This window comes from Canis lupus, chromosome 21, assembly GCF_003254725.2.
Source record: "Canis lupus dingo isolate Sandy chromosome 21, ASM325472v2, whole genome shotgun sequence".
NCBI lineage: Eukaryota > Metazoa > Chordata > Mammalia > Carnivora > Canidae > Canis > Canis lupus.
Window position 1 is genome coordinate 32,154,469 of NC_064263.1, and position 22,557 is coordinate 32,177,025.

The following is a 22,557-nucleotide window of genomic DNA, read 5'->3' on the forward strand; positions in this document are numbered from 1 at the left end:
AGACGCCTGGACGGCTCAGTGGTTGAGCGTCTGCCTTTGGCTCAGGGTATGATCCCAGGATTGAGTCCCACATCAGGCTCCCTGCATGGAGCCTGCTTCTCCCTCTGCCTGTGTCTCTGCCTCTCTCTGTGTGTCTCTCCTGAATAAATAAGTAAAATCTTAAAAAAAAAAAATTCTCATTAGTCACTGGGGAAATGCAAATTAAAATCGTAACTGAGATACCACTATACACACTAGCACGATTAAAAGTAAAAAGACGGACAATACCAATTGTTACCAAAGATGTGGCATAACTATAATACTCATAAGTTGCTGGCAGAAGGCAAAATAGCAAAGCCACTCTGGAAAGCAGGTTGACAGTTCCTAAAAATGTTGAACATACACTTAACATAAAAGCCCAGAAATAAATCTCACTCCTAGGTATATACCCAAAAGAAATAAAAATATATGTCCAAACAAAGATGTGTATGCAGAAGTTCATAGCAGCTTGATTCGTAATAGCTCAAAACTGGAGACAACACAAATGTTCCTAAAATAGTGAGTGGAGAAACAATATATCCATATAACAATACTACTCAGCAATTTAAAAAAAATACTGATACATTCAACACAGGACTCTCAAAATCATTATGCTAAATCATTAGAAGCCAGAGACCAAAAAAATGTGCAACATGATCCATTTATATAGAAAAGGTAAAACTGTCAGGACAGAAAGTGGTTATGTTGATGCCAGGGCATCAGGAAGGGATTCACTGTGAAGGGGAAGGGAACTTTCTGAGACAGTGTAAATGTTCTAGATATACCACTCTACATATCTGTCAAAACTCATCCAACCACACACTTAAAACTGGTTAATTTAGGGCATCCAGGAGGCTCAGGTGGTTAAGTGTTTACCTTCAGCTCAGGTCATGATCCCAGGGTCCTGGATTTGAGTTCCACATTGGGCTTCCTGCTCAGCAGGTGTCTGCTTCTCTCTCTACCCCTCCCCCTGCTGTGATCTCTCTCTCTCATGCTCTCTCTCTCTAATAAAATCTTTTTAAAAACTGGTCAATTTTATTATATATACATATAACTTTTTAAAAGCTTGTAAGTTCTCTTTTCTGGGCTGACAGCTAACCAACAAATGACAAGACACTGTTTACCTTCCCAGTCCTCCATGTAAGGGGCCTCTTCAGCTTCTTTCTCTGGAGTGGGTCTGTCTGTGAATTTTCCTTCTTTCATGACCCTGGTGATTTCTCGGAGCTGATGCAGCAACCGTTTTTCTTGGTCGGAAGTCACAGTCTGTGCTCTGCTTAGAAATATCAGACAACCCAGCCATTTAATAGTAAATGAACTCCTGGGCAATGAACACAGACATCACTAAGATCTGTCTGGATCCTAGAAGAGGAAGTCCAACAGCAGCAGGTAAGTGTTCTAGGAATTGGTCCTGGGTATGCATAGCTGATAACTGGATATGTTAATTCAATGTTCTGATTTTATAAGGTGGGGAAATGAAGGCCCAGGAAAGATCAAGTGATTGCCCAAGGTCGCATAATGAATTAAGGTCAATAATGGGACCAGACCACAGATGCTTACACTGTCAGTTCAGCGGTCCTTCAGTATACCTCACTGCCCTGATTGTCTCATCTCCAAGAGATTTCACTATTACTCTTATTACCCATTTACTATAAGCCACTTTTCTCCAAAGCAAGGTCATCAAAAGAAAATATGCTGAGCTATTAGCCTCAACTACAGAAAAATATCCTATTAGCCCAACCCTGGAATTGCCAGACTACATCTACTTCTGCAGAAATAAAGAAATACCCTAAAATTTCAAAGCTGAATCATTCTGACAAATCAGTCATTTAAACCAGAGAAACTGAGGTCCATAGAAGGGCAATTCTACATTTATTCCTATTGCTAGTTAATGTCAGCACTTGAACTACAACTAAAGTCTGACTTCTGACGGCAATTCTTAAAATGCTCAAGTTTCAATTTAGAAAACCTGGGTTTGAGTATCAATTTAGCTGAAAAACTGGGCAAAATGTCTACAAAAATAAGATGAGACTCAAGATTAATGGTAGGACTATTTTGAGAAGCATGGCATCTCAGTCACAGGCAGAAAAAGCTCTACTCAAGAGACTGAGAACTGGTTTTATCTAGTGGCAGGATTTAACAGAAGCTACTTATGCACCTCTTAGAAATCCAAAACATTTGAAGGCAATGTAAATTCATGAAGGAAAAAAGACATTTAATATTAGCCTTGTGGAGATGCCATCAATTTTTCTAAGCAGCCGGTCTCGAGCCTGTGTTCCTTTTTATGCTTAGCCTACAAACTTAAGCCTTAATGACTAACAGAGGAAAAACAGAGGAAAGAAGTATTCCTCCCTCCAATGTTAAGATGGTAAGTGAAGAAAAAGAAGGTACAACATTTCTACAGATCTCAGTGAGAAGACAACAAAAGCACCATGAGTTCCAGTTCTTCCATACTAAATGGCCTCAAAGCCATAAACTGAAGAAGCTGGTCTGTTCCACATTCAGCTAAAATCTTACATATATTGGGCCTCTTATAGTTCTGTTTTTCCTATCAGTACAGGAGTCCTGCCTTGTCACAACTGTTCATCTGCTCTCTATAATTCCTAATACTTATTATTCTTACTACAACCCACCTTGTGCAGGGCTTCTGATGCAGCTAGGGCACCCCTAGATAAAACAGCCTACTTGCTAGTATCCAATATATATAAAGAACTTATCAAACACCCAAAAGATAAATAACCCAGTTAGAAAACATGAAACAGACATTTTTCCAAAGAAGATGTACAAATGGCCAACAGGCACATGAAAAGATGCTCAACATCGCTCATCAGGGAAATGGAAATTAAAACCCCAAGGAGATAGGACCTCATATTTGTCAGAATGGCTAAAATCAACAACACAGGAAACAAGTGTTGGCAAGGATTTGGAGAAAGGGAAACCCTCTTACACAGTGGGTGGGAATGCAAACTGGTTTAGCCACTTTGGAAAAAAGTATGGAGGTTCTTCAACAAGTTAAAAATAGAACTAATCCATGATCCAGCAATTGCACTACTGACTATCCAAAGGATACAAAAATACTGATTCAAAGGGGTATATGCACCCTGATATTTATGGCAGCATTATCACCAATAGCCAAATTATAGAAAGAGCCCAAATGTCCATTGACTGATGAATGGATAAAGATGATGTGGTATATGTATCAATGGACTATTACCCAACCATGAAAAATAATTTAATCTTGCCACTTACAATGACATGAATGGAGCTAGAGAGTATTATGTTAAGCAAAGTAAGTTAGAGAAAGACAAATACTATATGATTTCACTCATATATGGAATATAAGAAACAAAACATGAACATAGGAGGAAAAAAGACAAACCAAGAAACAGACTCTTAAACTATACAGAACAAACTGAGGGTTGCTGGAGGGGAGGTGGGAGAGATGGGTTAAATGGGTGATGAGGATTAAGGATGGCACTTGTGATGAGCTCTGGGTGTTGTATGTAAGTGATAAATCACTAAATCCTATACCTGAAACTAATATTACACTGTATGTTAACTAACTGGAATTTAAATTAAAACTTGAAAGGAAAAAAAAAAAAAGAACCTACGTGTTTATCACAAAGCTCTGGCCTTGGGCTGCACATGTTACTTCTCTGGGCTGTCCTCAGTGCCTTCTCATTTTTACTGAATGAAACAGTCTTGACTCTGTTTCCTAACTCATGGGAAACCAGAACCCCTGATTTTAAAAGGGATGGCTAGGAGAAGCAGAAACAGGCAAGTGAAGCATTCGCAGAGAATTCTAAGTTAAAGCATCCTCCTTTACCTCTGAACAAGCATATTCCCATTGTCCATATCATACATTAGGCAATTAATCATGGTCTACCTTACATCTTCTGGATTTATGTAATAAATATTTTTTATAGATTCCTTATTGTCTCAACTTGGTTTGACAGTCCTTGAGGGCACTGATATAAGTTCAGGACAGTACAGGCACAGTGCCATGAACATTACAAGTGCTCAATAAATATGTGCTAATTTAATTGGTCCCTATTTCTTTACCATCTATTTTCTCCCACCTCTCTTCTCTGAAATCTGCCTTCTACTCCATTTTTACCAAAACTTGAAAATCATCAATAAAGCTTTACTCTCAAGTCCAAGAATCTTTTTTTTTTTCCACATTTCATTCTTCTTGACCTCTCTGTACTATGGGCCATCCTCTCCTTAAAATGTTCTCTTCCCTTGACTATTGAGACCTTTGTATTCCTCCCACTTCTTTAATCAATCCTTGGATCTCTGATCCTGGCTCACTTTCCCCCATCTGCCTCCTAAACACATGGCTTTCCTGAAGGCTCAATCCTTGGGCTCTTACTGGTCCACTCTTACAGTCATGCCCTCAGAAGCTGACCCAGTATCACAAATTAAACCACTGCTTCTACATTGGTGATACCCACACTCTACCTCTAATCTTGACTTTTCACATGAAAACCAGTCTTATAACTCCAGTGATCTAGGCATTTCCACTTAGAGGCCTTGCCATTACTGATGGTAACCTTAAATTCACTCTTCAAAACCAGATCCCAGTTGGCCCAGGATGAGGAACAGCTGCATGAGCAGCCACATTTTGTAAGGTTGGGTATGGCAGATTCCAAGATGCTAGAAAAATAGAAGGTCAAGTTAGAAGATTTCTGATCAGACTTTTGAATGTTATAAACCCAGAGGAATCATCAAGTTCTGAATCCAAAAGTAAAGTATAGAGAGAATGAAATAGTTTCTTTCAAACACTATTCACGATTGGAACAGAATTCAGATCAGCAAAAGATTGCAGGCTACTGCCATACAGTAGGATATGTCTCAAGAATTTGATCTCACCTTTCTACAGTGGCTCTGACCTCCAGCCGAATGACTTCCAAACTTGTGTCCTTAGTCCTGTCTTCAGTACCCCAATTTCCTATTATTATTTTTTATCATACATAGATATTCTGATGGCACCTCAAACATACTCAAAGCTGAACTCATGATCCTTATACCAAAGCCTTATCTTCTTTCTCCTATTCTCCTATTCTGTGTTTTTATCTTGGTTGATATAATCTTGTAGTCTGGGCCACAAATATCTAACTCATCTTTACCTCTTTCTTCTCCTTCATTGCTCTTACCTAGCTTTCCTTTTGGGGGAACTAAACCCTCTTCTGCTCATAGTGCAGAGGTTAGAGTGAAGCTATCCAACCCCTTACCTCTCCTTCAAGAGTGGCCATGGCCCATAGCCAATCATATCACTCCATCCTTTGGCTGCAGTGACTGATTCAGTGATATATACAGGATCCAAACTGGGCCAATTGTACTTTTTCCTAAAACTGGGTCTTGAATGCAGTGAAACCAGATCTGAAAACTTTTCATGTTAATTCATTCTGACAGTAGTCCTTGAAGAACCTGTCCATTTGTTTCTCTCCTCTGAATCCTCAGAGCTGCTCTGGTTTCCCCTCTTTCTGAAACCTGGATCTTTAGCTATTCCTTTGATACTGTGAGCTATCCCATAAATGCCTCAAGAATTTGATCTCCAACAAATTTTCAATAAATTTTGTCTTCCAATAAATTCTGTCACCTTCTCCAAATTTCTGCTACCTAGAATCGGCTGTTTGCTACCAAGGAATCCTGAAAATAGCCTGTGATTTTTAACTTTATATTTATTCATTTATTTAAACCTGTATACCCAACATGGGGCTCAAACTCACGACCCTGAGATCAAAAGCCACATGCTCTTCTGACTGAGCCAACCAGCTTGCGATTTTCTTCCTCTTCCATCAAGTCCCCTTGATTTGGCCCCTCATTTCCACTCTCACTAGCCTATTTATTACCTTTTGCTAGAACTTTCCCTGTAATCTGCTAGCATGTAGCCACTCTGTATATCACACTAGAAGACTTACTTTTCTAAAGTACAGCAGATCATGACATTTCTCCTCAAAAGCCTTTAGAGGCATCCCACTATAAAACAATGAATTTCAAACTTCTCAGTCTACCATTCAAGACCTTCCAGTCTAGGCCAAGCTTACTTTTCTAGTTTTTCTCCCTTTACCTACCTCCCTATGCATTTATCCCAGCCCTGATACGTTCTATTCCAGTTACTCATGACTACCTGCTGTTCCAAAAACATGCCATCACTTTTTTTTTAACCTCATTTGCTGCTTGTGCTACTCTGAAATGTTTTTTCCCTGCCAAATTGTGCCTAAGGTGTCCTGCAAGGCTTATTCAAATCCCTGCTTTTCTACAGAGCTTCTTTGGTAGACAGAATAACGCTCCCTTCCCCACTCCCCAAAGAAATCCACATCTTAAGTCTTGGAACCTATAATGTTACCTTACATATAGGGGACTTACAGTTGCGATAGATTTAAAGTACAGATCAGCTGGCCTTAAAATACAGCTTACCCTGGATTATCTATGAGCGCACATGGAATTACTAGGGTCCTTAAAGATGGAAGACAGAGGCAGAAGAGGTCAGAGTAATAGGATGTAGGAAGGTCCCAACCCACTGTCATTGGCCTTGAAGATGGAGGAAAGGGTCCACTGAGCCAAGGAACGTGGGTAGCTTCTAAAACTTGAAAAAGGCAAAGAAGAGCCTCCAGCAGGGAATATAGTCCTGCCACCTTGATTTTAGCCCAGTGCAGAATGTGTAACAGAGAACTGTGAGATAATAATTATGTGTTGTTTTAAGGTAATACGTTTGTGTAATTTGTAACATCAGCCACAGAAAACTAATACCATCTTTGGAATACACTTGCTCTGAGATATAGTTTCTTAGAGAGAAAATAATACCTGCCATTGACCTCCACACAGGGCTACACAAAGCAAAATCAAACTGGGTGCCATAGGATATTCTTATTGCTGAAACAGCCTGCATTATCTGAAGTACTTTATCTACCTCATTCATTCTTTCAACATGTACTGACACTGTCAATGTACCAGCACCAGGAATACAAATTTGAACGATGAAAATTTCCTATCTTTAAGATTACAGGGTGTTTGAGTGCACAGAAAAGTTAACAGAAGATCAGAAAGTAATACGATGCTTACAATATCAGTGAATGCAGGTGGCATGGGAGCACATCAGAGGAACACCTAACCAAGTCTGAAGTTCAGGCTAAGATGTTAAGAGAAGATAATGCCTAAGGGATACCTACAAGAAAGAGTTAAAATAAGGGTGTGTGGGATAGGGGTCGAAGAGACAGGCAACAAAGGAAAAAGTTATATGCAAAGTCCTAGAAGCAAAGGCAGATGGGCATTTTAGAGAAGTAGTCCATGTGGATGGAGCACAGACAGAGTAATGAAGATAAAGCAACAAAGGTATGTAAGGGCCATGTCACCCAAGACCATGTAAGCCAAGTTAAAGAATTCTATACTTTACCGAGAGTAACAGAGACCGGTTACAGGGTTAAAGCAAAACAAAACACCATAATCCATTTGTTTGGAAGAGAAAATGAATTGAAGAGAGGCAAAATTAGAGAAAAAAACACATGAGCTACCACACGAGACAGTCCTGACCTAGGTCAGAAGTAAAGACCTCAGGGTAAATATCCCTGATGAACAAAGATGCAAAAATCATCAACAAAATATTAGCAAACCAAATCCATCCATACACTAAAAGAATCATTCACTATAATCAAGTGGGATTTACTCCAGGATGAAAGTCAATATCCACAAATCAACATGATAAACCACATTAACAAAACAAAGGATAAAATCCATAGGATCATCTCAATAGATGCAGAAAAATTATTTGACAAAATTCAACATCTATTCATGATAAACTCTCAACAGTGAGCTTAGAGGGAGCATAACTCAATATAAGCAAGGCTATATATGATGAACCCATCATATATAGAATGGGTTAGATGTTAGCTAACATTCTCAATAGTGAAAAACTGAAAGCTTTTCCTCTAGATCAGGAGCAAGACAAGGATGTTCTTTCATGCCCCTTTGTTCAACATAGTACTGGAAGTTCTAAGCCAAGGCTATCAGACAAGAAAATAAAATGCATCCAGACTGGTAAGGAACAAGTAAAACTGTCACTCTTTGCAGAGGACATGATACTATACAACGAAAACTCTAAAGGCTCCACCAAAGAACTATTATTATACCTAATAAATGAATATGGTAAAGCTGCAAGGTACAAAACTAATATATAGAAATCTATTGTATAGAAACCTGCATTTGTATATAGTAATAATGAAGCAACACAAAGAAGAATTAGAACAGTCCCATTTACAATTCCACTAAAAAGAATATATACCTAGGAATAAATTTAGCCAAGGGAGTGTGTGTGAACATGACTAACACTATCTTGCACAAATCCACCATGATGACCACTCTGTGACCTGAAGCCTCCTTCAGTATAGCACTCCCCGCAATGCATGCTCTTTTTTGTTTGACCACACCCTTAAATATACCTTTGGGGTATAAGGTCCTTGATCTTCTCTGGAGTTATGACTGTGATTCTGAAACATTTCCTCCCAGGTCTCCCAGTATGTATTCCCCAATATCTAGGGCTATAAAAGCAGAACTCATGACAGGTGGGGTTATGGAGATCTACTTGTTTTGCAGATACCCACAGCACACTTCTGCTCATAAAGTCCCTTTATTAAATCACTTATTGACAAACAGGATTCTTCAGCCTTTTTTCTTCTATCTTATGGCTCTTTAGGGCTTTAGAAATCATTTTGCGTATACCCCCCTTTCAGAGAACAAGGTAAAAGACCCATACTCTGAAAACTATAAGGCAGCAATGAAAGAAACTGAAGATACCACAAATGGAAAGATATACCACATATGTGAGCTGAAAGAATATTATAGATCTACAGATTCAATGCAATCTCCATCAAAACACCAACAGCATTTTTCACAGAACTACAACACATGCTAAAATATGTACAGAACCACAGAACACCCCCAAATAGCCAAAGGCATCTTGAGAAGAAAGAACAAAGCTGGAAGTATCACAATTGCAGATTTCAAGATAAACTACAAAGTTGTAGTTATATACTTTGGTACAGTAAGGTACTGGCACAAAAACAAACAGATCAATGGAATAGGAGAGAGAGCCCAGAAATAAATGCACACCTATGTGGTCAATTACTCTACAACAAAGGAGACAAGAATATACCCTGGAGAAAAGATGGTCTTTTTAATAAATGGTGTTGGGAAAACTGAAGAGCTACATGCAAAAGAATACAACTGGACCACTTTCTTACATCATACACAAAAATAAACTCAAGATGGATTAAAGATAATGTGAGACCTGAAACCATAAACTCCTAGAAGAAAACATAAGTAATGTCTTTGACATCAGCCTTAGTGGCATTCTTCTTGCTATATCTTCTCACGCAAGGAAAACAGAAGTAAAAATAAATTATTGGGATGACACTGAAATAAAAAGCTTTTGCACAGTGAAGGAAATCATCAACCAAATGAAAAGGCAATCTACTGAATGGGAGAAGATATTTATAAATGATATTTCTGATAAGTGGTTAATATCCAAAATATATAAAGAACTTCTAAATTCAACACCAAATGGCCCCCAACAAATAATCCAATTAAAAACAGGCAGAGGACTTGAACAGATATTTTCCAAAGAAGACAGACAGATGGCCAATCAACACATGAAATGATGTTCAACATCACTAATCATTGGGGAAATACAAATCAAAACCATAATAAGGTATCATCTCACACCTATCAGAATGGCTAGAACCAAAAAGAAACAACAAGTGTTGGCGAGGATATAGAGAAAAAGGAACCCTTGTACACTGTTGGTAGGAATTTAAATTGTTGCAGCCACTGTGGAAAACAGTATGGAGGTTGTTCAAAAAATTAAAAATAGGACTACTATATGATCTAGTTAATTCCACTACTGGGCATTTACCCAAAAAGACCAGCAACACTAATTCAGAAGTATGCACCCTGTGTTTATTGCAGCATTATTTACAGTAGCCAAGACATGGAAGCAACCCAAGTGTCATCCACTTGGGATGAATGGATAAAGATTTGTTGTGTGTACACACACACACACACACACACACGCATGTGCATGCACGTGCACTGGAATGTTATTACTAAGCATAAAAATGAATGAGATCTTGCCATTCACAACATGGATGGACTTACAGGGTATCATGCTAAATGAAATAAGTCAGACAGAGAAAAATACTAAAATACCATGATATCACTTACACGTGAAATCTAAAACAAACACACACAGAAATAGACTCAAATACAGAGAACAAGCTGATGGTTGCTGGTGGGGAGAATGGGCAAAATAGGTAAAGGACAAAAAAAAAAGGACAAAAAAAATAGGTAAAGGACAGTAAGAGGTACAAACTTTCAGTTATAAAACAAGTAAGTCACATAGGTAAAAAATACCACAGAGAATATAGTCAATAATACTGAGATAATGTATGGTGACAGATGATAATTACACTTATTGTGGTAAGCACTATGTAAGATATACTGAAACTAACAGAACACTGTATATCAACTATAATTTTTTTAAAAAGGCATTCATTCTCTAATGCATTCTTCCATTTCAACTAACACTTTTTTAGAGCCTACTGTTGGCCTGTGCTAGGCTCTGGGAATAATACAGATAATCCCTATCCTAGCAGAGCTTAGAGTCTTTTGCAGGGAGACAGACTTATTAACTAGGAAGAAATAACAAGACAGGGTGATTGATGAGATATAGGAAGTGAAGAAAAAGGTAAATCAAGAATAATATCAGATTTCTGCTTTGGGCAATTAAGTAGATGGTGGGAGCCACTTGCCAAGATGGAGAATATTAAAGGTGGAGTAGAGTCAGCTGGAGACAGATAATGGTTTTCATTTTGCACATTCTTTCAAAAGACATTTATCAACTGAAGAAGGGCAGATAATCTATGAGACATAGGACCCTGAATATAAAGGTCAGGAAATGAAGAGAAGGATCTTAGCAAAGAATGCCATGATTACCTCTTCTACCCATGATTCATGTACAAATGCTTGTCTCAAAAGTGAGTATCTACCCTTTTTCAACAATAAGAACTTCCTTAGTATCTACTATGTGAACAATGAACTAAACAGACTAAGTCTGTCCTCAGTAAGTTTATATCCCAGGAATGCATGCCATAAATCTACAGTTTCATATGCATCCTCAACATGCCTTCTCTGGCTGTTTTCTGCCTGGGTTGCACCCCACTTCTCCCTCAGGCCATGCCATGCTTCCAGGAGGTGAATGATTACAACTAGACATGCTGCTTCAGTTGTAATTCCTAGGTTAAGTTTCAGAAACCACATATTTCTGGAATTTTAAGAAAGCCTTATAATTATGGAATTAACATTCCCTAAAAGGATTTAGAAGGCTGTAAATGAACATAGTTTCTGTGTCTTTAATCCCCTCCTAGACTCTCAGAGCCTGGAGATGTGTTAAATTTTGATCTGCTATAAAAATACCGGGGTATTTGAGGCTCTTCTAATAATCACAGAAACACAGAGAAAAACAAATGCCACAGACACTAAGGTTAAAGGATATAAGCGTAAAAAAGGAAATCACGTAAAACATGGGGCTAGTTAGCCCTTTGAGTTTGAGGGTGAAGTCCCATAAGGCCTACCTGTAAGGATAGAAGGTACTAGATCATAAGTGACAGGGAGAAAGTCATCTTTTTAGAACTGGAAGATGAGAGATTTGAGAAAGGGAGCTACAAGCTATGTTCTCTAGAAGGAGAGTCAATCCGCAGTTTCTGAGAAGTACTGTGGGAAAATGTTTTACAATCATTGCCATGTGGCAAGCTGGATTCAACAGGTTCTCAAGGAGTCCATACCTTACTTAGCATCTTACAAAGAGTAAACATTCTGAGCTAGGACCTGTGGCCCCAGAAACAATGAGATGGCACAACTCTAGCTGCAGGGTGGGGACCACTCATCTACCTTACAGAGAAGTAATCCTGGCACAAAGCGTAAAGTAGTTAAGAGTCACAGGTACTACATCACTGGCTTACTCAATGGACAGATGATATGCACAGGTTGGAAAGCAGAGCTATATGATTTGAACTAAGGGAGTGTGAACAGCAGTAATAGAAAATATCTTCCTCTTGTTTCTTACTTCAAGGCCCAGGGGTTTAGTCTCCCCGATGGGAAGCCCTGCCCACAGGTTTTCATCTATGGTTTTCATGACTCTTAGGTGTGGCATGGGTCTTCAAATGGACCAGGGCACAGATACTCTTTGAGGCTTGAGGGTCCATAAAAGGCTGGTAGTTCCCCACCTAGACTGTGAGTAGTACAAGTTAAGGGCAGAAAAGACCAGAAAAGTATAGCTGTACAAATTGGTTTAGTCACACTCCGACAAATACTTCTACATTAGATAATGATATAAGGTATTTCTCTCAGAGCTTTGTTCTTCATAAGTGCTCAACAAGTATCAAGTTTTATTACACACTTCCAGAGATATACTCATGTGTAAGTATGTACACATTCCTCTACCTCTATGGGAACAGTCTGGATAGTCATTCTGCCTTCTGAACCAAAAAGTGAAGGCTCCTGGGTGAAGACAGGCAAGGTTCATTCTCATCCTCATTTCAGCATCATTTTAGATGTTGTAGGACAAAGTCAAGCTGAGGAGCTGCAATCTGAGAATGTTTACTCTTGCCTTATCTAGCCAAAGATGCACAAGGCTGGATCCAAGGAGCTGAGAAGGATATGAGGCACTAGCACCACCAACATGGCAAACAGAGGCCATGGTACAGCAGCAGTTTTCTTGGAAGCAGAGTCTCCACAGTGAGCCCACAGGACAGACCTCTTAACACCTGGGATTTTGCCACTCACCCTCAGTCTTTCCTCCATCTTTGTCAGAAGGTCTTGCTAAGACTGAATCCCTCTCCTTTCTCAAGCTGACATTCTGGCTTTTCCTCCCTGGCCTTCCTACATCTATATTTTCTTAGTTTTTTGTCCACTTTCATCAACCTCCTGAAGCCACCTTTTCAGATTCTCAGCCGGCCCAGTAGCAGGAGGGTGGTCTTCCCTGTAAGGCATCCTAAAGGGCTAGCTGAACTTTGGACCCCACTTTACATGTCTAATCCTGTTCCAGAATAGAAAACACAAAATACAAATGCCTAATCACCCTTGTCCTCTTCTTTTTGTCTCAAGCAGATTTAAGAAGGCATAATTTAAAGTAAAACCAAATTATTAGACAGCTATGAAATTATCTTCCTTAGAACCTGGTTATTTCACTGGGCAAGACTGCTCATAAACTTCCCCTCACAATAATGATAATGTGTACAATACTCAACAAAGACTCTTGAAAGCAGATGGTATGAAAATGGAAATACTTAGTAAAAACTAATATGTAAATGACAAATAAGTTGACAATTATATAAAATGAAAATAAATGGTCCAGAAATCAAAGTAAAGCAAAATTCTAAATGGATTCTCTAAATGGGAAATAGTCTGAGTCCTGTTATGTGAAAACCTACCTCTCACCATTAGGTCCCACTCTGTTGATTAATTTTTCCATGGCTTCCTCTGTCTCTTTCAGTTTTTCTTGCAGTTGAACAAGCTCGAAATTGGCTGAAAAACAAGCATCAATCTAAGGAACCATTATACATAACTCCCAAAGCTCTTTTCTGAAACTGTCTGGCTCTGATACCCTACAAATAATCCTAGCTGGTTTAGAGATTCAGAGAAGAGCCTCATGTCTCTCCAGCTGGTCCAATCAGGACACAAAAGGTACCAAGGTGTGGCCACTGAGATCTAAAGTATATAGGTTTTGGGAGTAATAAACAAATCACTCTCTCTTACATGGAAACACAGCAGGACCAGCTAAAAAACACCTAGGAGAAGAGAAAACAAATAAAAAACCCCACTCAACATGATCACCCAAGAAGAAATGAAGAAGATAAACATATCCTTTCTAATCCAATGATGCTTGAGGGGAAAAGTACCAAACACACAAGGTACTTTAGAAAAGGAGGTAACACCCTGAAATGAGCAGTATTTCACCTGAACCCAAAGTCTGAAAACGTATCTAGAGGATCATGATACTATCCTTTCTTCACAGAGGAAGTCTTGAACTAGGGCTGAAGCTTCCCTGACCAACGTTTCCTACCCTCATCATTTGGGATGAAGTGGTGTACTTGGTCCCCAGTATTCTCAACAAAGGTCAACAGAGATCACATCTATCTACTGAAATTAAGACCCTAAAAGTAGAGTAGAAAAAAAATCAATTAGTACATGAAATGAACTTTAAGGCAGCAGGAAAACAAAATGCTGTTCACTATGCAGATAATCCAGTTTTTCTGTTTCACACACGAGTATCCTTCTAACCAGATATATTTAGAAGGCCACTGTAAAATATAGTATTTCAAAGGCCTTTTAATACTTTTAGAACAAATTCTTATGCATGCGGTTAACATCTGCAGTGTCTAGAGGACTGTGCCACATAAATGCTTAGGTTATTTTAATTGTCTGCATTATTCAAAATGGAAGGATAAGAAGCAGATATAACTGCTATATTACAAGACGGCTGTTCTTAAGAATTCATTTTATTTATATCTGTTTTAAATGCATTATGTGACTGGATACAGAACTTGCTATTCTTTGAGAGTCCAAAAATCTTTTCAAAATTATTTTACTGATGCATTTACCATCACTGTTGGTTAGACATTATCTCAATTAAGAACGCAGGACTAGGGGATCCCGGGGTGGTGTAGCAGTTTAGTGCCTGCCTTTGGCCCAGGGCGTGATCTTGGAGTCTCGCATGGGGCTCCCTGCATGGAGCCTGCTTCTCCCTCTGCCTGTGTCTCTGCCTCTGTGTCTCTCATGAATAAATAAATAAAATCTTTTAAAAACAAAACAAAACAAACAAACAAACAAAAAAAAAACTCAAGCGCTTTCCTAAAGGATTCCTTGAATATTTAAGATTTCTAAAAAGGATGCAGACTATGACTGGGATATCTACTTCCCAGAGAATTCTGAGTATATCCAAAAAGCAGTTACGGCCAAGGGCAGATGCTTCAGTGGCTCAGCCTCACTTCACTTTGCTGCTTTTTCTTAAAAACTTCTGATGAGGCTTCATTATCCACAGGATAAAGCAGTTTGGCCTCCAAGGCCTTCAGTGACATGGCTTAACCTACCTGCTCCCCCAGCCTTCTTTCCCACAGCCATCCTGTATCAGGCTGTGTCTTCCTTAAGCCGTCTCATCTATCTGACAAGACCCAGCTTCATGTCATTTCCCATAAGGCCCTCATCAAGTCCCCTTCTAGATAATAAACTTTGCACAAGTTATTTTTCCTAACATTCATCCTAGACTATGGATTCTTAGAAGAAAGAGCCATGCCATACACATTTCATTTCTCCAGAGGGCACAGAATACTCCACTTGGTCAGTAAATATTTGATGACCGTGTTATTTCATGAGTCAAAAGTGTTAAACCCGGTCCCTAGATTTAATAACCTATTTTGGCCATGACTTGATCTTTCTTCCTTAGTTTTCCTGTCTGTGAAATAAAGGTATCTGCTACAAATATTCTAAAGTCTGGAATGAGAAGTAACCCATTCTAAATGTGAAATATTAATTTGCTAATATATAAAAAAGTAAACGGGTAGTTTTATAGTTTTTGGAACTCTTTCTCTTAAAAGCTCAACATCAATTTGGAAACTCAAGACTTCCCAGAGCTTAGGTAAAAATGGCATTGGATTAATTTGGGGAAATTTTTAAGAAATTCTTTTAAGACATATCCATAGATTGCCCCTCTGACCATATTATGGCAGTCTAACTCAATAAAACCTGTGCATATACTGAGAAGGGGCACTTACTAATTTTCCTGTGGGTGTTTCCAGCTGTGGCAGTAGAGCATTTCCGATCCTCTGCAGTAGTTTTCCCCTTTGAAAGCTGAGAATTGAAGGAGGTACAGCACATCAACAGCAGCTCAGAACCTCAAAGTCATGGAACCCCTCATATTAAATGAAAAAAAAAAAGGTTGGGAAATAAAAATTAAGTCAGAAATCAAATCAAATACCAATATCAGAGAAACATTTCAAAAGAGAGAGGGGAAGGGAGGGGAGGGGAGGGGAGGGAGGGAGGGAGAGAGAGAGAGAGAGAACCAAAAGAAGGCCCCCAAATGAAAACCCATCAAGTCACAAAGACAAAAAAAATCTCTTTCCAGGTCATCTGCTTTTCCCACACTCATCTAAAAGGGGATGTACAGCCCCCAGGGGTGTTCTTACAGAGGCAACTTGGGTCCCTTACAGAGTTCCTGAGCAAGAAGAAACTTGCTTCTTACTGTGATTAGAAGGGCACAGTGAATATTTAAGATTTCCAAAAAGGATACAGAATGTGACTTCTGTTCCACTTCATGTCTAGGCCCATAGCTCACTGAAATCCACCTGGAAGGGGAACTTAACTGGGAGTTGCTTTTGAAGAACCCAAACCATGTCTCCCCAGAGCTACGAGACATCAGGCTTAGTTTCAGAATTGGCAGTTTTGTTTCAGCAAACTACAGCAGATGTTAAAAACATCACTTCACACTCCTGGAGGGGGAAAAGGAGGACAAAGTGGTGTTGGTATGGTCATTATTTGGTCTCACAGTGGGCTACTTGAAAATCACTGTGCCAATCCTAGTAATAAAGTTCTCCTTAAAATAGCTTTACACCTTTTCAGCTTGCAAAGGCATCCAGTCAAAGAAACAGAAACAAAAAAACTGGAGTGGGAGGAGTTTTGATCTTTATTGCTCACTGCATTAGCAACTAGAAGACCCAGGCTCAAGACGTGATTCTACAGTTCTAGTTGTGACTTCTAGGGCAAACCATTTAAGCTTTGAGCAAAAATCTCCTCTTCTATAAAACCGAGGTAACAATTATCCTAAATACCTCATAAAGAGCAAGCAAGGTTTAAAGAGAATTTGAATAAAGGTTATGAACTGTAAAGAGTTTTAATGCCAACAAATGATTTTTATTAGGATACCAAATTTTCTTGATATAATATGATCAAGATGATTCCACTTACCTTAAATAGAATATATAATATATATAAAAAAATCCCAAAACCATAGATTGGAATAATCTGTCCCATCAGGCCTCTTCCACTACCTCCTCCTCCAGTGCCTCCACCAGATCCTTTGGCCTTTGCAAATGCCTCTGCAAGGTGAGACCTCTGGAAACGAGCCCCAGGGGTCTGGCCATCTGCGGGTGGCTGGTGATGATGCATCATCGGTGGAAATCGACCCAACTTTCCTGAGAAAATAATCAGTATTTATTTCTTCTACTATTTTAAAGATAGCTCTTATGAAACTACGTCATACACTGAGGCATAAAGAACAGAAGCCAACTCAAACAAGTTAAGAAAAAACATGAACTTGACTTTAAGGATACAGAGGTATCACACAGATAGTAAATATGACGTAGCAATCTACCTGTTCTCCAAACCCTTTTAGGTCCATAGCTTGATAAGATTTTTCAGCTTCCTATGCAGTTAAAGGTAGTCATGAGATAGAGTTCTAGCCAGAGGAATGGGAGTGGTGTGTGCTGATTCAAGGCCTGGCCTATAAAACTTCTCCTGTATTAAACTCCATCATTTCCCATCTGCAGGCTTCATACTGACCTAGGGAGACCTTTGAAGTCATGTGATAAAAATGGCAGAGCCTCCATTAGTGTAGGTTTCTGAATAACTGTGTGGCACAGAGCCCTCCAATGCTGCTACTCCACCAACTTAGAACCATCTGGACCTGTTTATGTGAGCAAGAAATAAACTTCCATTGTGTTAGAGCCATTAAACCCTTTCGAGTCTGTTACAGAGTTAGCCACCCCTAACTAATACAGAAAAGGAAATGCAATTTGGTCTCAGAAGAGAAAAGAACCAGAAGCTGGAAAGCCATCAGGATCCAGGACAGCTACTCTCATGTTCTACAGTCTCCCTCTCCATGGGGCCAGAGGCTTCTTCCTGTGCTTCTCCATGCCTATATTCTTTATTCTCCCTTCTGTGCAGACCATTTCTCTAGCTTCTTTGTGAACATGGGGAAATATGGGTCACCCCAAAACCCCTCAGTCTCCATGTCCTTCAAGAGGCCAACAGAGACTAGTCACAATTCCAAGTTCCTTGGAAGATTTGATCACTCTGCTTGGGTAGATATGCATCCCTTTCCCCATTGGCTATCACTTGCGCAGACAGGATTCATACAGCACAAACAGGGTCACCAGGTCCTGTGAGTAGAACCATAGGGCTTAGAGAAAGGAGTGTGCAATTTTCTTGCATCTTTTTCCTCCATCAGGGGCAGTCAAACATTAACACCAACTGCCAAGCCTCCTGAGAGCCATAGGTGAGAAAGGAAAGCCCTCTCTTCAAAAGGCCATGTAAATAGGTTTGTGGGGGAAAACCACTGGGAGCTAACATTACAGAGAAGAAAGACTTCATAAATCAGACTCTAAAAATACAAACTATACAGTGAAATACTGTTAGATTTGACTTCAACACAACTGTATATTTCTGTTCAATACAGAATACCACAAAAAGAGTTAAAATAGAGGACAAAGAAAAGCTCCTGCAACATCTAAAGTTGCCAAGAGACTAAATGTCTAGAATAGATAAGGAATCTCTATAATTTGAAATAAAAATCACAAGAAACCCGATAGAAAAATAGTCAAAAGCTACAGGAAGGGAACCTACAGAAAGAAGGTGAAATGATTAGCAAGTAAATGAAGAGATGATCAAACTCAGAGTAAAAGCAAATACAAATTCTAAAAACCAGATAGCATTGTTCATACTGTTCAGAAGGGCTTAAAAGTTAGAATGGTGGTTACAGTAAAGGTTGGCAAAGATGTAAAGAAGTTAAGTGGATACAGCCATTTTGCTAAGAGTCCTTAGTGACATGAAGTATGTCTGTGTCCTATGTGATGCAGTGATCCCACTCTGGTGGATAAATTCAAGAGACATTCCAAGTAGGATGGTCTAGATACAAGTTATACACATTAGAGACCTATGTAAGAATGTCTGCTGTGATGATAATGTAGTAAGGAATTTTGAAGTAACTTTGATTTCAATAACTGGAAAAATGGAAACTCAAAATGGAGTGGATACAAATATGGAATTCTATGTAACTTCTAGAAATCACTTTAAATGTACCTACAGCAATACGAATACATCTTAAAAAGCACAGCACTGCGTAAAAAATAGACAAACCACTATGTAAGCTGAAGACACCATAATTATGCTACGTATTTCTCAAGCAAATCACAGTAGGCACATATAAATGGGGAAGGGAATGGGCATGTGGATTGAAGACAAAGGGTTAAAAAGAAAGGAACAAGAAAGGAAACTTGGGTTAGCAATGTTAATAAGGTGGTATAAACTAATGACTACCTTTAAGTCAACTGTGCTCCTGAGCTAAGAAAGAAGACAGGAAGGTAACACAGCTAGACACAAGGTCTGGAAGCTGCCTTTGCCTTGAATCCCCTCGCTCAGCCAACTCCACTCCGGTAATCCTCCTTTCCCTCCCATTACTGACTTTGAAGGACATGGAAATTATGGGAAGAAATGCTTTTTAAGAGTAGGTTAGCAACAAAAGCAGAGCTTCATACAGTAGAAGGAAATCAGGTCAACACTCTTTATTCTTTTATTCTGGGTTCTGGTGACTATATAGCTATTAAATTGTCAAGGATCTTAATATATTAAATGGTGAGTAATGGCTTTAAGGCTATAATGCACCTTCAAAAAATGCCCAGCCAGCATCCAAGAAGCTAACCTTTCTCTTGAGAGAATCTGATATATCAGATGGCTAGTGTTCAATAAATTAGATTTAATATTTTGTAGTAGTATATGTTGTTAAACTTCATTTTACTGTTGTACTGAGAGCAGTCTCCAAACCTTGGTATAAAACAAAAAAATTAAAAATCAGGTAATGGCACAAAAGGTATTATTTTGCATTTCTAAAATTAAAAAATGATGACAATGCTAAACACTACATCTCTCCCCAAAACTTTTATAGTCTATCAGCCAGGAAGATTTACTGGACAACTATTATGTCCAGGACTCTGCTATAGGTAGGAGTGAGCTATAAATAAAATAAAAACAATAGTTCCCACATTGAATGATGCTTTTAAAAAGCACTATAATCAAAACAACAAAAAAGGACAGGGTATCATGGACCTTATTACTAGACTAACTAAATCTCTAAGCATTAAAAGAATGCAAAGAAGGAAAAAAAAGGAGTCAAATGGGATCAATCACTGAGGGGAAGGAGACACAATAGCAAAGAAGCAAAAGCATGGCAGGAGGAAAGAACACCTCTGCAACAAGAAAGAGAGGAGAACAAAGAAACAAGAACAAAGAATAAAGAAGGCTAACTACCAATTAGTTTGGCTCCATTTAGGGAAATAAGAGATAAGGAGAGAGAAGTGGAGGTGGAGGGTTTAAATGCTAATTTGTGATGTATAAATTTGATACTGTGGGTCTAAGATCAGAGAAATGACTTCATGAGAAGGGTGCCTGAGAGGGATTAAATCTAGTATTTGAGTATAGGGTCTAATGCAGAGAGAAACTAGGGTTTAAAAAAATCAGCAAGAAGGCAGTAATTAAGCTCGGAGATGAGGCGCTGGCTCTAGAGGAAGAGGAAAGAGGAAGCAAGAGATCCAAAAGCTCTTGGCATGGAATGATCAGCAGCATTTCATACTGGACAGAACATAGAAATAATGAGGAAAGGGGTCAAAAAACTCCAAGGTTAGGAGTTTAATAGACTAAGAAAAGATAATGACAAAGACATGACAAGGGGAAGACCGAGTACCCATTTTTCACACACATTCAGAAGAAATTTTTATTAGAGACTACAGTCAGGCTTGAGAAGAAACTATAAGCTACCTAAATGGAAAAGCTAGTTCAAAAAATAGAGTGAGTGAAGTATTCCCATACTAGAAGTATTGGTGGGATAGGTGTACTTATGTGCAAAAAGAGGGAGAAAAATGGAGCTGTCAAAGATCAGAAGCAAACTAGTATCCTAAAAAAGAAAGGCAGAACTGAAAGCAACTGAGAAGTCTTGAAAAAACTGATAAAGGACTAATGGCAATCCCTGTTTTTAGACACAATGTATTCTTGGGAAAAAAGATGGCCATCCTATGAAATCTTGACTATCCACCTATTTAGACAATAGCAGAAACCAATGTACTACAAAGCATCATATAATTTTCAGAGTAAGAAGAAGCCTTAAAAATCATCCAGTCTTTTAACAAATAGTATGGAGACAACTAAATGTCTACCTGTAAAAGAATGCAGTTGGACCCCTACCCACACTATTTTTAAAAATTAAGTCAAAATTCATTAAAGACCTAAATGTAAAAAAATTATACAACTCTTAGAAGAAAACAGACATAAATCTTTGTGACCTTGGATTAGACAATGGTTTCTTAGATAGGACACCAAAACCACAAATAGACAAAGAAGAAATAGGTAAACTAAACTTCATCAAATTTTAAAACTTTTGTGCTGCAAAGGATACCACAAAAAGTTAAGACAACATACTGAATGGGAGCAAATATTTGTAAATCACAGATCTGATAAGGTTCAAGTATCCAAAATATATAAAGAACTCTTGCCACTCAACAATAAAAAAATAACCCAGGATGCCTGAGTGGCTCAGCAGTTGAGAATCTGCCTCTGGCTCAGGGCATGATCCCAGGGTTCTCCCTCTGCCTGTCTTTCTGCTCCTCTCTCTGTGTCTCTCATGGATAAAATCCTAAAAAAAAAAAAAAAAAAAAAAAAACTAATAAATGGTAAAAGGTTCTAAATAGATGTTTTTCTAAAGAAGATACACAAATGGCCAATAAGCACATGAAAAGATGTTCAACACCATTAGTCATCAAGGAAATGAAAATTAAACCCACAATGAAATATACTATATTACACCCACTAGAATGCTATAATTTTAAGGAAAGATAATAAAGTATTGGCAAGGATGTGGAAAAAAATCAAACTCTCCTACTCTGCTGATGGCAATGCACAATATGGTAGCCACTTTGAAAAACAGCCTGGCAGTTCTTCAAAAGGGTAAACACCTATTGACCCTATGAGCCAGTAATTCTACTTTTAGCTATATACCCAAGAATATGCTCACACAAAAATTTGCACAAAAATGTTAATAGTAGCATTTTTCATAATTACCGAAAAACTCCATCAACTGACAATAAGTGGGTAAGTACAATGTGGTACACCCATGCAATAGAATATTACCTGGCCATAAAAAAGAATGAAGTACTGCTACATCCTATAGTAGGGATGAACTTTGCAAACATTATGCTAAGTAAAAACACACAAGAAAAAGCCAATCATACAAGATCATATATTACATGATTCTATGAATATGAAACGTCCAGAACAGGCAAATCTTTGGAGACAGAAAGTAGATTACGGCTTGCTTGAGGCTGAGAAGTGGGGTGGGGGTAACTGCTAATAATGGGTATGGAGTTTTTTGTGTGTATGTAGAAGAGGTGATAAAAAGGTTCTAAAATAAAAAAAAAAGGTTCTAAAATTGTAGTGATAGTTGCACAA

The 22,557-nt window shown here is 38.5% G+C and overlaps 1 protein-coding gene across 9 annotated transcripts in view; it reads right to left on the reverse strand.

Annotated features, from left to right (window-relative positions):
* RIC3 (RIC3 acetylcholine receptor chaperone) overlaps positions 1-22,557 on the reverse strand; it is a 52,026-nt gene that overhangs the window by 13,467 nt on the left and 16,002 nt on the right. The window contains exons 1-5 of one of the 9 annotated variants that reach the window (XM_025459377.3): positions 17,032-17,188; positions 15,843-16,556; positions 14,135-14,225; positions 13,503-13,596; positions 1,143-1,291 (exon numbers count right to left, since the gene is read on the reverse strand). In XM_025459377.3, coding sequence (XP_025315162.1) covers positions 1,143-1,291; positions 13,503-13,543 — 190 coding nt within the window. In that variant the 5' untranslated portion in view covers positions 13,544-13,596; positions 14,135-14,225; positions 15,843-16,556; positions 17,032-17,188. Of the gene's footprint in view, positions 1-1,142; positions 1,378-13,502; positions 13,597-14,134; positions 14,226-15,842; positions 16,557-17,031; positions 17,259-22,557 lie in introns of those variants that run through there. The other 8 variants (XM_025459378.3, XM_049098759.1, XM_049098760.1 and 5 more) reach the window with 8 other exon arrangements.